The sequence below is a fragment of the Sciurus carolinensis genome, chromosome 8 (genome assembly GCF_902686445.1).
Source record: "Sciurus carolinensis chromosome 8, mSciCar1.2, whole genome shotgun sequence".
Lineage (NCBI taxonomy): Eukaryota > Metazoa > Chordata > Mammalia > Rodentia > Sciuridae > Sciurus > Sciurus carolinensis.
In genome coordinates, this window is record NC_062220.1 from 91,274,001 (window position 1) to 91,288,803 (window position 14,803).

A 14,803-nucleotide genomic window follows, 5' to 3' on the forward strand; every position below is an offset into this window, starting at 1 on the left:
AAAAAAATCAAAACTAAATTCCCTTGTCTAATTAAAAGTTCAAACATCCAACATTCTTAAGTTAAAGATCAAAAACTATCTTCCTTAAATGCTCATTCTGTTCAATATTAGCCGAAAGGAGTCTTGATGCTTGGAGAGTTAGGGTCCTTTCAACAGCCCCAGCCTGGGTTGTCACTTTTGGAAAAGTGATTCTTTGGGGGCCTCAGAAGTGCCATGTGAGATATGTGAGACATATCTCACATGGCACTTTTTTAAAAATTGATATAATTTCACTCATAAAAATCACCCTTTTAAAGTGTACAAGTGGGTTTTAGAACATTCACCAAGTTGTATGACCTTTTACCCCAACTCTCGGTTTTTACCACCACCCTCAACAAGAAAGAAATCCTATACCCTTTTAACAGTTACTTTCGTTTCCCCCACCCAGGCTCTGGCAACTGCTTTCTATGACTATGAATTTGCCTGTTATGAACATTTCATATGGTCTAGTGTCTGGCTTCTTTAGCTTAGCATATTCTCAAGATTCAGCCTCACTGTTGCACGAATAAGTACTTTATTCCTTCTTATAGCTGAGTAATATTCCATTGTATGAATAAATCACATCCATTGGACATTTGGGTTTCCACTTTAGGGTTAATGTAAATGCTACGGCTATGAATATCTGTATACAGGTTTTTGTGAGGGTGTTTTTAGTTCTATTGACTATAAACCTAAGAGTGGAACTCCTGGGTCATATGGTAACTTTCTTTTTTAACTTTTTTTTTTTTTTTTTTTAAGGAATCCTCGAATTGTTTTCCACAGCTGCTGCATCATTTTACATTCACATCAACACATACTACAGTTCTAATTTTATCATTTCCTTACCAAAACTTATTTTATCTTCTCCTTTATTATAATCATCCTACAGTGTATACAAAGTACTATCTCATTGTGATTTTGATCTGCATTTCCCTAAAATGGCAATGATGTGAATACCTTTTCATGTGCTTATTGGTCATTTGTGCTTCTTTGTAACAATGTCTATCTTTTCATTGATTTATAAAAATTCTTTATATATTTTAGATGAGTCCCTTATCAGTCATGTGGGTTGTCTTTTTTATTTTCTTGATGGTGTGCTTTGAAACATAAGAGTTTTTAATTTGGGGGAAGTCCAATTTACTTCTTTTATTTTACTTCTTTTATGCATTGCTTCACTTTTTAATGGAACCAGAGTTAGTTACCTGAATCTACAAGATTATCACCAACCCCACACCAAATTCAAAAAACAAATCAATCCCCAGCCCCCAGTTCCATGGTCCTACCAGGTATAAATGTCTTAGAACCCAAAACTCAGCAATACCAAAGAGAAATTCACAGTACAAAATATCAGAGTTCAAACTGAATTCTCCAATCATTTCAGGTATTTTAAATGTACCTGTTCAAAATCAAAGTTCACCACTGTGTTGGAAATAATTGATTAGATATCAAATGGTAATATAAATGAGGATGCAAATAGATATAAAATGACAGGAAAGCAAATGGCAAAACAACTACAATCTTTGTTCCTCTGGCTACTGTAGTGTAATAAATAACAGTTAACCAAAAACACCTTTATTTTTGTCTTCAAAAAACACACTAATTTCTTCTTTTTCCAAGATAATCATGATTAACTTAGAAAAATGGTTATACAATACATCTTCAAAGCATTTCCCTTTAACGGGAAAATTAGCTTTAGAGAATCTAAACATTAGAAGATTAAAAAAAAATCTATTTTGTTGCCATTATAAAACAAAATGGAATCTAGCATAAGTCAAGGAAATTCTTTCATACTTCAGGTCCTTCACCTCCAGGAACCAGCTGCATGGGAGGAAAAAGAGTGTATTAATAATATCACCATGTCATCTAAAACCCCCTACGTGCTCCTCATTAACCAAAGTCACCTTTGTCTTTTCCCCCCTCCCTCACATTCTCATTGTCTCCAGGTCATCAATATCTGGCTACAATTCCCAACATTATGAATTAATATTATGTGTCTCAACAATGATTAACAAAATTTAAAGCCCAAACCCTTTACAATAGATCAGCGTTGGAGCTGACCATAAGAATTCCTATTCTATCTTAAGACACTTCTGGCCCATGAGCATTTAGTGAAGCAAGCAGCAGTACAACTTAGTTTTATAATCCCTGCCCTGCCAAAATGGGCTAGTACCTAAATAAAATAGCTTAATGTATCTTACCATTGTTATATTATTTCCATTTAGCAAAATCTGATCTAATTTAGTAATCCTTCTTCCTTCTGGTGTGATTTCACTAAATGAATAGATAAAATGAGTCAGGATAAACAAGTAATCAAAGTCAACATTTTAGAAAAACATTTCCTGTCTAAAATAACTGTTCTTGAGGCTGGTATGCACAAAGCCTTGAGTTCAAACCCCCAGCACCAAAAAGGTTAATCTTGCACATAAATGAAAGTGAGGTCAGGCAACTATATTAGTAATTTTCAAAGAAAAAAGGTTATCTACTAAGTAATGTACATAAATCCCTCATGGGCAACAGAGTAGACCAACTGGTCTAAGACTCACATCCACTTCTACATAAAAAGAAGCTGAAACTTGCAAAGGAGATCCAACATGAAATGAAACACTCAGCAGTCTCACCTTTTTTCTTTAATATATCTATTACTGCTAATCCCTAGTCATTAAACCAATCTGTAATCAATACAATTTTGGAAACAGATACTGGTCATAATGTTTATAAATTAATACAATCAAGCCATCATTTACATTTTGTTATACAGTTAAATGCTCTCATTATCATTCTTTGATTTGACCTGAGCCCTAAAATTACTCTTTTTTAGTATCTTTTACCTTACAGCTCTGTCTATACTAACTTCCTAGCAATTCAGTAAAAATTACATTAAAGTAATAACCATCTGATCCAATTTTACAAACATCAGTACATAAAATGTGTCTTTAAGGAATCCCATAGGTAATGTTTTTTCATCAATCATTTTACTGTCTCAATCATACTATAATTGCCTTTAACTAAAAAGACACCCCACCCCATTCCTTCTCAATACTACTTACAATTCAGTGACATCTTCCAGCACCATATCTGAAGTTTGGTGTTAAGAAAAAACATATACCAGGTTGAATTTACTTGGCTTCTGCTTTTGTTCTGTAATTAATTATGTTTAATATACTGACTCAAATTGAAAAGGCCTCTGAATGGCAGGAACTTAAGATCTTGTAGTAAACATACCTCTAACAATACTATCACAAGTTCCCCCAAATAAAATAACAATACAATCACAAGTTCCCCCAAATAAAATAAAATAAAATCATCAGTCAGAAATATACTGCTAGTCTATAATTTTTACCTGTATTAGTAAATACATTTTAAAAACCTAGGCCAACACCATTTTTTAAAAGGATACTGACAAAGTCATCAAATCCTAGAAGTGTTCCAACAATTTCCTTATCACTCTTCATCACAATGTGAATTCTTGATCCTATACACTTGTCCACAAGCTCTGTAGAAAAAAAGTATTTTACCCATTCATTATTTCAACAAATATTGTCGGGGTGTGGCTCAGTGATACAGCACTTGCCAAGCATACCTGAGGCCCTACAGTTCAATCCCCACCACAGAGAGTGCCTACTGGCATACCTCATTTGCACATTGCAAAACAACCTGGAAAAATACTCACTCAACAACTTTAGGTCTTATAATTCAAATTTCTGTTCAATCATTACTTTACAGAAAAGTCTTCTTTGATCTCCACTTACCTCTTCTTTGTAGCTATTAATATGATTGTGGTTTTATAAATTGTTTTACATTACATGATTACTATATGAACACACACACAATCCTTTCTGATTCTAAGGTCTATGAGGCACAAATTATGGTTATTCTTGCTCATCACTGTTTCCCCAGAGAACGGTGTCTGCCATATGCCAGGCATGCCAAAAGTGTCTGCCAAATGAAAATAATTCAACCACAGTCACATCCACTAACTCAATCACTCTTCACCAGCTACCTATTGGAGGAAAGACGCATAATTTTCACCAGAAACTCTTTCTGTCACTACTTCCCTCACCCAACGAAGTCCATCCTGTGTTCTGACTGCAGCTCGAACATCTCTTTAGTCAACTTAGCATCATTCAGTATGCTTACTGGCGTGCTATCCGAAAACAAAGGCTGTGATTTTTCTTTTTTCAGTTGTCAATGGACCTTCATTTTTTATTTATTTTTTATATGCGGTGCAGAGAATCAAACCCAGTGCCTCACACATGGTAGGCAAGCGCCCTACTACTGCCACAACCCCAGCCCCGCCAAGGCTGTGATTTAAAAGTTCTCGACTGAACAGTGACCGGATACGGTGTGGAACCTACTTGTTGAATGAATGACAAAACAGGACTCGTTTCCAGATCCCTCTTTTAAGCTAAGCTCAACTGACCACATAGATGACGGGGTCTATCTAACCGGTGAACCTTAAATGCCAAGCCGAGAAGCGGAACTGCTACCCTCGACACGGTGCTGGCAAGTTCACAACAAAGGCCGGGGCCGCTTTCACTAAGTGAAGACCTTTTCCAGCGCCGGCTGTGCCTCCCGAAACCACATTACAGAGCAGCGGCGGCCGGGCGCCCGGAGTCCTGGGGTCTAGAGACCAGCCGCGGAACGGGAAAGCGCCCCATAGTTTTCCCCTCCCTCCCGGGTCCTCAACCTCAGCTCCTCGCCCCCACTCCTCACGGGAAGACAATTACCTAGCGGCAGCAGCTGCGACGGGTTGGTTGTAGCGTTAGCCGCCATGGCTAAGCCGGAAGTGGCCAGCGTCCCTCGACGTTCGAACGGCGACTTTAAAAGAGCGCGCTTCCGCTTTTTTCCGGACCCGGAGCAGGCCCGACCAATCGAAGGCCGAGTGTGCGATCTGGACGGTCCACGTGAATAGACCCGCTCTCTTTTTTAACAGAGCTAGGGGATCTAGTGAAATATTTTGGTTCGCTGAATATCCTGCCATCTCGATGGATACCCATTGTGCCCTCGAAGTTTCGGAGAAACGTTAAAGGTATCTTGCTTCGTGAATAAATCCTTCCTCCATTTCGGAGGACTACAAAATACGTAGACCATTGAGTCGCCTTAGTTTCCCCTAGAAAGTTGCATCTCATCTCAAGCGAGGATTTTTCTTCAGACCAGTAAAATAAATTCAAATTACCCGTCTGAGTCTGTTCTGTAGTTTTCGCAAAAACTTTTTTTTTTAAAACCGGGGATTTAACCTGGGGGCGCTTTACCACTGATCTATTGAGCTACATCCCCAGCCTTTTTCATTTTAATTTTATTTAATTTTATTTATTTTGAAACAGGGACTCACTAAGTTGCTCAGGGCCTCGCTGATTTGCTGAAGCTGAACTTGAACTTGTGATCCTTCTGTCTCAGCCTCCAGAGTCACTGGGATTACAAGGCCTGTGCCACTGCACCAGGCACTACTCATTTTCTTAAGGAATCTGCTGCTTCTAAATCCAGAGGATTGAAAACCCACAACCAGCATTTAAAAAAAAAAAAAAAAATCCATACTGGGTTGTTTTTTTTTTTTTTCTTTTCCTAACGTTTCACTAATTTAATTCGTCATACTTGTTTTGTTATATTTAGGATTCTAACATGGGCTTTTCCAGTCAATATTTCTTCAACAAATGATTATTGTCTAACAGGCAACCACCAGATGTCAGTCACTCTAAATGATATGTTAATGTCATCGCGCTCGGAAAAGCATGCTTGTGCACTTGTTTTGCAAACAAATTCTGGGTCGATTTTACATTTGTATTCCAGGAACTTAAAGCTAAACAGTCTATACATGAAAGGTCACAAAGAACATAAGTCTTGCAATAAAAAGTTGATAAGCATGCATCATTCCTTCATGGAACAAACACGTATTTGTTGCATACTAGTTGACCAGCAATTTGCTTAGTACAAAGTATGTACAGAACAAAAAGTGTCTTCTACTCTTGCAGGAACTTAAGGATGAACGGGGGAGAAAGACAAGTACAAACTTTTATGTTCAAGGCACCATGAAATATAAAATCAAAAGACCTCTTTTTAGCTTCAGGGATCCTGGAGAACTCAACTCATTTCTAAATTTCAGCAAATCTGGCCTCCCCCCCATTCCATAAATATCCATCACCTACTAGGTACCAGGGCACTTAACAAATACACTTCTAATTTTTACATTTTTTGAGACAAGTATGATGAGATTCCTTGTACTCAAAAAAGTTAAATAATTGTTCCATCAGCCAAAGGAATTGACAGAAGTCTGGTCTTGGAGGGTGCATAAAAGTTGAACATGCAAAAAAGGGTCAAGAGCAGCATTCCAAATAGAGTGAATACCATGTGCAATTGGCATATGCCCACCTCCAAACCTCTCCGGCTGCATTTTTATTAAAAACTTAACATACTTCCTCTAAGTTTATCATAAAACCCTTCCCTTCCCAAATGTATTTCCATTAACAGCAGTCTTAAGTGATTTTAATGTACTTTATGATCCCCTCCCCCACCTTCCAGTAAAATCTTACACATCCTTCAAGATCCTTATCAAATAGAATCACCTCTGACTTGTAGACTTGATGGACTCTTTCATTGTTTGGCAGCAATATTAATAGCTTTCAGAATGTTTTCAGTGTATTATAATTATTAACAAAGCTACCTCTCCCCAAAAGATTGAGTTCCTTGAGTCCAAGAATATTGAAAAGCAGTAGTGTATAGTAATTAAATCCACTGGTTCTGAATTAAATGACTGATTCAAATTCCAGCTCCACCATGATTCCTTGTAATTATTTGACTTATAGGGAAGTTATTTAAGCCTTTTAAGTCTTAATTTATCCATTGAGGAAAAAGGGAGGATAATAATACCTACTTATGAGTTTATGAAGATTAAATGAGATAATCATGAAAAAGATTAGCATAGGACATAGCAAATAGCAAACCTATTAAATATGAGCTTCTATAACTTATCTTTTTGTTTCTTAACACCTAACATGATGGTTGGGTTAGAGTTGGGGCTACACAATCATCTAGTTTCAAATTCATATTATTTTTATAAACAGACATAAACCACTTTAAGGCAGCAATATCTTGTTTGATGCACTGTGCCTACCACAATTCCAGTGTATTGTAGTTCCTAATAAATATTCATTGAATTCTTTTTCACTCATCAGTATTCTACTTAATTTTCATAAGGTTCTAAATACAAAGTAATGCCAAATTTGTTTGTGAAGCCCTTTTCTTTTTCTGTTCCATCCTTATTTCTGTTGCACTTTCTCCAGACCATACTGAGAGTATGGATCAAATTTAGGCATTGTCATTACTAGATAAGAGTATGAAAATCAGAAAATTGTACTTTAAGAAGATATGCAAGATGGTTCACAACTATAACCCCAGAAATGCAGGTTGAGGAAACAGGATCACAAGTTTCAGGGCAGTCTGGGCAAATTTGTGAGACTGTCTCAAAAAAAAAAAAAAAAAAAAAAAAAAAAAAGTTAGGGATATAGAGTGCCCCTGGGATTAATTCCCCATACAAGAAAGGGAGGGAGAGAGGGAAGGAAAAACTGACTTTCAGAAAGTCATTGCTCTTAAGTTTTCCATTGTAAAAACAAAATGAAGGTTAGCAATTTTCAGTATCACTAAAGAATAGTCTCTTTAGACTCTGAAAAATGAACCACATACAGTTCAATTACACAAGAGTTAATAAGGACTGGGCTGGGTATGTAGCTGGTAGAGCACTTGCCTTGCATGCCCAGGGTTCAATCCCCAGCACTGCAAAAAAATTTAAAAAAAAAGAGAGAGAGAGAGAGAGTTAATAAGGACTGCAGAAAGGTAGTGGTTTTATTTTATTGTATTCTTTCTGAGGCAACACACAAAAAAGAAACAACAGGCCAATTCCAGATAGAATTTTAATAAACTTGAAAATATGTCATATTTCTATTTCTCAAGGATTTTTCTCCCTTCAGCTCTTCTCGAGAGCAGACATAAATAGAATTTATAATTCATCATGAAGTATATGTAACTCAAAGAGGCTCTTCGATGTATTTTACGTTCAGAAAGGTATTTCTAATTTTTTCCCTGGAGTTGAATGTCTCATATAAATATAACCAAAAGTTTCCTTTCAAATAAAGTTTCAAAAAAGTGCTGTTATCTCAAATTGGGGTTTCAAGTCTTGATAATCTGCTTCTAATATTTTTTTTAAAAAAAGAAGAAATTTCTGTTATTTTCCCAATAGATATTTGTCCTCTGTGGACAATATCTTGGTATTTTTTTTAATTTTTTTTTTTAGTTTTCAATGGACCTTTATGTACGTATGTATGTATGTATATGTGGTGCTAAGAATTGAACCCAGTGCTTCACACATGCTAGGTAAGTGCTCTCTACCACTAAGCCACAACCCCAGCCTGACAATATCCTGTTAATAAATTTATTCAACATTAATAGAACTCATTTAAAAACTAATGAAGAACAACAGCTTGGGAGGCTGAGTCATGAGGATTCCAAGTTCAAAGCCAGCTTTAGCAACTTAGCAAGGCCCTAAGCAACTTAGTGAGACCCTGTCTCAAAAAAAAAAAAAAAAAAATTTTTTATCTGTTAACTGTGATACCTGTTATCTTTTTTTTATTATTATTAGCTTCGCAATCGTCATCTGAAAAGAAAACATCTTGTCTCAAAATTTTTTAAAAGGGGCTGGGGATATGGCTCAGTGGTTATATGCCTCTGGGTTTAGTCCCTGGTACCCAAAAGAAAAAAGAAAAAAAAATTAAAAACTAACGTAGAACTGCTTGGTGCTTATGCTAACAGAATGGAGCCCACAATGCTGTGATTGTGCTTTGGGAGAGAAGTTCCTGATGGAGCTGACTAGATTCTTCCAGAAGTGTCAGTTGTCCTGCAGTGCATACATCACCTCGAAGAAGTATGAAGGTGGAACTAAATGTACACCAAGGAAGAGTTCTGTGAGAGCACTGAGCTCTCAGACAAGTGTCTGTTAAAAGCTACAGATGGAAAAAACATTAGCATTGTGATAAACTCTGAAGAAGTGAATAAAGTTTCAGATGGCTTATTTGAACCTATTCAGGGCTAATATGGAAGGGCTGGAGAAACAAAAATAGCAAGAATAGGAAGAGGAAGGGCACTGAATTCCCTGCTTCTACCAACTAACCACTCAACTTCTAGTTTTCCTTTGGTTTTTACTTTGACCACAAAGTTAGGCTTCTGGTTCCCTCACCAGTAACTGTTTTCACATGAGATTAGGGTGGTTTTTGGAGAGAAAGGTTGCAGTGATTATAGGGTAATTGTGGTAAGACACCAGTTGATTTCAGATCTGTGCTGCATGGATATATATTCCTGGATTATAATTTATATAAGTCTCTGTAGTCACCTCTGTGAAGAGCAATGTATCATTAAACATTTATCAGCAAAATACTAATAAAAACAATATAAAGGAGTTATTATTCTAAATTGTTAATGGATCAGTCTATATATTTACAGATAGAAAAAAATTCTAGAAATTCCCTTGCCTATTTTTCTCGCTCAGTTTTCCCAGTAACTTATCTCCTTTGTTCATAGTATACTTCAAAGAATTTTTTTTTTCTCTTGTGTTACTAGGGAATCAAACCCAGGGCCTCCTGCATGCTAGGCAAGTACTCAACTATTAAGTTACATCCTCAGCCCCAAGGATTTTTGTTTTAACGTTTAAGCAACATACTAGATATGAATAGATGATTCAGTCTTAGGTGAAAGCTCCAGGATGCTAAGTGACATATTTATAAGCTGTTACTAGGTCTCTTGCACAATAATTTGATGTTCAGTGTAGATACAGAGTTCTAAGATGCCCTGTCCTTATGTTTTTTAAAAGTTTTTCAGTTAGACCTAAATTTTAGCTATACCTATTGTTGGAAATATCAGAACAGGTTACATCAAGAAAATGGTTAACACATCAAGTAGTTACCATATCAAACAGGCAACATATCAAGAAACAGCTAACATATTCTATATAAAGGGAATAATATAGTTTCATACACATTTCTGAGTCAATGCCAAGTTTTGTGATACAAAAAAAGATTGAGGGCAAAATACTGAAAAATTCTCAGTATTATATTAACATTAAAACAGTTCTACTGATTCATAGAAATTAAACTTGACTCAAGAAGTCTGCTGTTTTTCTCAGTTATCCTTAGATTAGAATGGAGGTCTTTACATTTCAAGACAAGAAATGGAAAATATCACTGCTAAAGTTGCCTACACTAAAGGATGTGCAACTCAGTGATGATAAGCTTCAAATCTAGTTATCATAGTAATTTCAAATTGTATTTGAAGCAGGCAGCTATCTTTAGTTAATTCCCAAACTTTCCTGGATACAATTTGGTAAATCTGCTAGCATTTCCAATATTCACTTTAAATTTAAAAGAGATTTGTAGCTTTAAAAAATTGAAATAATACAATCAATAAAGGAATTAAAAACCCTAGTGACAAAAGATTCATATGTTTTGTGCTGACCAAAGTAGTAAACCCATGAAAAGGTGGAATGAAAAATAGAATTTTTTTTAAATCGCGGAACTAGGTACAAGTCTCCATGTAAACATCCTCTTTTGTCAAGGATATTCTGCTTTAGGCCTTAAATAGCTTCCAAACTCTTTTGGTCTTTTTTTTTTTTTTTTTTTTTTTTCCCCAAACTCTTACACATAAATTTTAAGTGAGAAAACAGAGAAGAAAACAAAAGAGCAATCTCGGGTAACAAGCAATTTAAAGATTGAATACACAAGATGTTAAGTCTCGCCAAAATGCTTCCATGTTTTTAAATATTTAAATAAAAGCAGAACGACTCTAAGTCAGAGTGGAAGATACTAAAGAACGGAAAAGATGTTTACAAAGAAAACAAGCGGAGAAAAAAGGAAGGGGCAGAGATTTTAAGGAGAAAGAAGAAAGGAGGAAGAAGGGAAGAGGAAGCGATTTGACATCAAACCTGGAGAGAAAGGAGCAGGTGTGACCCACCGCGCCACCAGGACCTCTCGGCTGGCCTACTCTGAGGCCCCACCCCTACCTCGCCGACTCCTCCCTGGACCCGCCCTCTCCACATGAACCCCGCCTACATGCCACGTAAGCCCCGCCCCGTCTCGTAGACATCTCTTCTAACCACGCCCCTCTCAGGCTCCTCTCCTGATCCTCAGGCTCCTCCCCATCAGGTCCCTCCCGGTCCTGCCCCGCCCCGCCCCGCCGGCGGCGGCCGCCGCATCAGGTGACAGCCCGGAAGCCGCGGAAGCGGATGAAGAAAGAGCGGCCCTGGCCGCGGGGGGCGGCGCGGAGCTGCGGGAGCTGCTCGCCTCCTCCGGGCCCCCTGCGCTGCCCTCATGCGGCCCTCTCGCTGACACCTGAGGTCCGCCGCTCTTGGGCCTCCGAGGACCGTAGGGTCGTCCGGCCCTCCGGCCTTGGCGGTTGAAGTCGTCGTGGTGCGGGACCCATGGAGAAGGCCGGGCGCGGTGGTGAGGTCGGCCCCCGGGGGCCCGTCCTGCACATCGTGGTCGTCGGCTTTCACCACAAGAAGGGCTGCCAGGTGAGGAAAGGGCCCGCGCCCGCACCCGGCAGTTCGCGCGTTTGCGGGTGCCAGCTGCCTCCACCACTCGGCTCAGCTCGCTTCTGCTCCATCTGCCGCTCAACCCTTCTTTCTTCTGCCCCTGAGAATTGCATGATGAGCAGCGGAGGAGCTGGTTGGTACGTGTAGGTTGATAGGTTTTCACGGCCTCCTTTGGTGAAGTGGGAGGAAGGAATGAATATAGTCCCAATCTCTTCCCGATCCGTCAGTGTCTCCACTGACTTGCCGGGTGTCCACCCATAATGCAAATCCTTAGAAAAATCCAGCATTCGCACTCGCGTTTTCAAGCTTGTGAGCGCAGTGGCTTCCACGCAAATGCCTCAGGTAGGTTGAAGCTCATGCATGCGCCGTATAGAAACATCAACTTCCTTTGTTTATGTCTTGGACGCTTTAGAATCTGTCGCGTTAGGGTTGGCGACTGACCCCGCCCCGACTTGAGCCTTTTGCTGTTTGATCTTGTCCGGAGCTTACCTTTTGGTGAGGTTGACCTCTCCAAGTAATTGAAAGAATAGAAAGTGCATTCACTGAGCAAATTGTGCAAATAGACTTTTTTCAGCTTCTTCACTGGATCTTTACCCCAGCATCTGAAATGGGACATTTGCAATCTATGTATTGAAGGCAAAGGAACAAAATAGAAATAGGATTATTTAATAAACGAGTAAACACCGGAAGGCAATGATGTCATAATGAACCAGTGAACAGTAAAGTGAAATGTTTTCTTAAAGTGTTGAAAATACTGATTGCTACCACTAGAATGTAGCTTTTGGTTTCCTGCCTTTCACAGAAAATGTAGCATTTTAGAAGACTTATTGGCAAAAGTTTAGTTGTTAGAGGATTGTAACAAACATGGTGAAGTAAGGGAAAAGATATTTGTGTTCTAAAGAGTACTTATACTGAGTACTGAGATATTCCTCATCTCTCAGGTAAAAACAGAATAGAAAGACACCAAGAAGGATGAAGCAGCATTCAGTGTAGCAGTCACTAGTTTGAACTTACTAGTCACTTTATAACTTTCTTTGTATATGGGTGAAGTAATTGAAACTTCAAAGAGGTAATTTGATCTTGCTGAGGCCACACTGCAAAACAATCCTGGAGTCAGAACTAGCTTCGCTTCCCATACCATATGTGTTCATTCTACTGTGGCATTGTAGAAGTATTTCAGGATAAAGAAAGATGTGGAAGCCCACTTCAGAACCATACAGAATGGAGCTTTGGACAAGAAAGAACTACCTACATTGGTAGGAGATAGATTGAATCTCTTCATTTTTTCTGTCATCCGAAAGTCAGGATTTTTGTGTTCTCTACCTTTTTTTTTTTATTTTATGGAAGTAATATATTTTCAGAAAGGAAACAACATGTATTACTGCTTAGAGATGAGAGAAAACTGAACAAGAGATTTTTTAGATGAAAGAGGCACTGAGTACACAGGGGGCTAAATAGTACCTGGGGACATTTTTCTGCCTTTTTCTGGCTTTGGGTTTTAGCACAGAGGTAAATGACTAGTTTTATAAAATTAATACTGTACCAGGAGTCAGGAGATCTAGATGACATCATGGCATCACAGTTCCTGTGACCTCCAACAAGTCCAAAAAGCTTAGTTTTTCTTTACTTCCCAGTTCCCACTACCAGATACTTTACAGAGGTTTTACAAAAAAGTTAAAGATCATCCACTCCAACTCCCTTAAGTTTCCAGATGAATAAACTCAGACCCAGAAAAGATGTGATTTGAACACACTTTACAGCTAGCTCGCTTATCAATATAATTGCATCTCTCTTTTTTAAAAAGTACATATATATTTATCATTTTAACCATTCATAATTATACAGTTCAGTAATAGTAGATTCACAGCATTGTGTAATCGTCACTACTATCTGTACCCAAAACTTTTCCATCATCCCCAATAAAAAAATCTTTTTTTTTTTTTTCCCCGTAGTACTGGGGATTGAACCCCAGGCCTCACAAATGCTAGACAAGTACCCTGCCACTGAACTACAATCTTTTCTTTTCTTTTTTTTTTTTTTTTTTTTTTTTTTTTGAAATAGTTCTTGCTAAGAACTGGCCTTAAACTTGAACTTGGGGTCCTCCTATTTCAGCCTCCTGAGTAGCTAGGATTGCAAACATGTGCCTCTGTGCCCAGCTACATTCTTTTAAATAGCATTCTTAAATAGCTCTTAGAAAATAAAAATGAATGTATTGGGGCTGGGGTTTTGGCTCAGTAATAGAGCACTTGCCTAGCACATGTGAGACACTAGGTTCAATCCTCAGCACCACATTTAAGAAAATAGATAATGTTAAAAAAAAAAAATTATTGTTGTAGTCCATATGGTGCTTCACAGAGACCATGGCAGTTTGGGGGGGGTTTTGTTTGTTTTAATAAACTTGTGGAATGTGGGTTACTAATAGAATAGAGGACAGTGCAGAGGATTCTGTCACAGTGCAGTGGAAGATGAGAATCCCAGTTGTTACTCAAAGTGGCTTGATTTATTGTGGTTTTTTAACATAACACCCATCTTGTAGTACAGCAGAAAATGAAGCGCTAAAAGCTATAGTTTTTGCAAGCATCAAATATTTATCCTAATGGTACTATTACAACTTCTCAGAGAAACATTTTGGCTTACTAGTAATCATCTGCCAGTTTTCTATTGTTCCTTTAATGGAAGTTGTTTGAATAAATGATACTTTGATTCTGGAATCTAAAGTTAAGGTTGGGTGAGTGAACCATCTATAAAACCAATGGAAACCCTTAGAGGTACCAGCCAGATCACTCAGAAAACAGATAAGTGAATGAAAGACTCACACTGAGTTGATTGAAATTGACATGTTAATTTAATAAAAAACAAAACTTTCACTGGAAACAAAATTCATATAAATTCATGGTTTCATCTAGTTGGAACAGGATGTTCAATGTACATATAATCATATTAGAAGAGATGGAAAAAAAATTTTTTTTCATTTTGTTTGCCCTGCTTTTTCCCTTTTTAGCCTTGTTTTTTATAAAAGAAAAATGTTTTTTTGGTGGGGGCCAAGGGTACTGGAGAGTGAAACCAGGGGCACTCTACTACTGAACTACATCCCTGGCACTTTTTTAATTTCAAGATGGGGGTCTCACTAAGTTGATGAGGCTGACCTTGAATTTGCTGTCCTCCCACCTCAACTTCCTGAGTCGCTGGGATTACAGGTACTTGCCACCATGTCTG

The 14,803-nt window shown here is 38.0% G+C and overlaps 2 protein-coding genes across 5 annotated transcripts in view; one reads left to right on the forward strand and one right to left on the reverse strand.

Moving 5' to 3' along the window:
- Positions 1–1,535: 1,535 nt before the first annotated feature.
- Positions 1,536–11,043, reverse strand: Lsm5 (LSM5 homolog, U6 small nuclear RNA and mRNA degradation associated). Of its 2 annotated transcripts, XM_047562938.1 has the most exons (6): positions 10,979–11,043; positions 4,746–5,089; positions 3,416–3,511; positions 3,066–3,093; positions 2,217–2,289; positions 1,536–1,836 (listed from the first exon to the last, which is right to left on the reverse strand). In XM_047562938.1, exons 2-6 carry the CDS (start codon positions 4,789–4,791, stop codon positions 1,804–1,806), a joined length of 276 nt encoding a protein of 91 aa, XP_047418894.1. In that variant the 5' UTR covers positions 4,792–5,089; positions 10,979–11,043; the 3' UTR covers positions 1,536–1,803. The 2 variants fall into 2 exon arrangements, with proteins under 2 accessions (XP_047418894.1, XP_047418893.1); XM_047562937.1 differs by lacking the exon at positions 10,979–11,043 and having other exon boundaries at positions 4,746–5,314.
- Positions 11,044–11,228: 185 nt separating this feature from the next.
- Avl9 (AVL9 cell migration associated) overlaps positions 11,229–14,803 on the forward strand; it is a 52,318-nt gene continuing 48,743 nt past the window's right edge. For all 3 annotated transcript variants that reach the window (XR_007109822.1, XM_047561289.1, XM_047561290.1), the window contains exon 1: positions 11,229–11,566. Coding sequence is in view for 2 of the 3 variants with exons in the window: in XM_047561289.1 (XP_047417245.1) it covers positions 11,474–11,566 (93 nt within the window). In the remaining variant the exon portion in view is untranslated. The remainder of the gene's footprint in view (positions 11,567–14,803) is intronic.

Excerpts from the sequence above, each read along its gene's own strand:
- Lsm5 (XM_047562938.1), bottom strand. The coding sequence starts at position 4,791 with ATGGCGGCTAACGCTACAACCAACCCGTCGCAGCTGCTGCCGCTAG. Across the intron at positions 3,094-3,415 it reads AGGATTTGATGACTTTGTCA|ATATGGTGCTGGAAGATGTC; the intron begins GTATCCTTTTAA and ends ACCAAACTTCAG. Across the intron at positions 2,290-3,065 it reads CTGGAAGATGTCACTGAATT|TGAAATCACACCAGAAGGAA; the intron begins GTAAGTAGTATT and ends CTATTCATTTAG.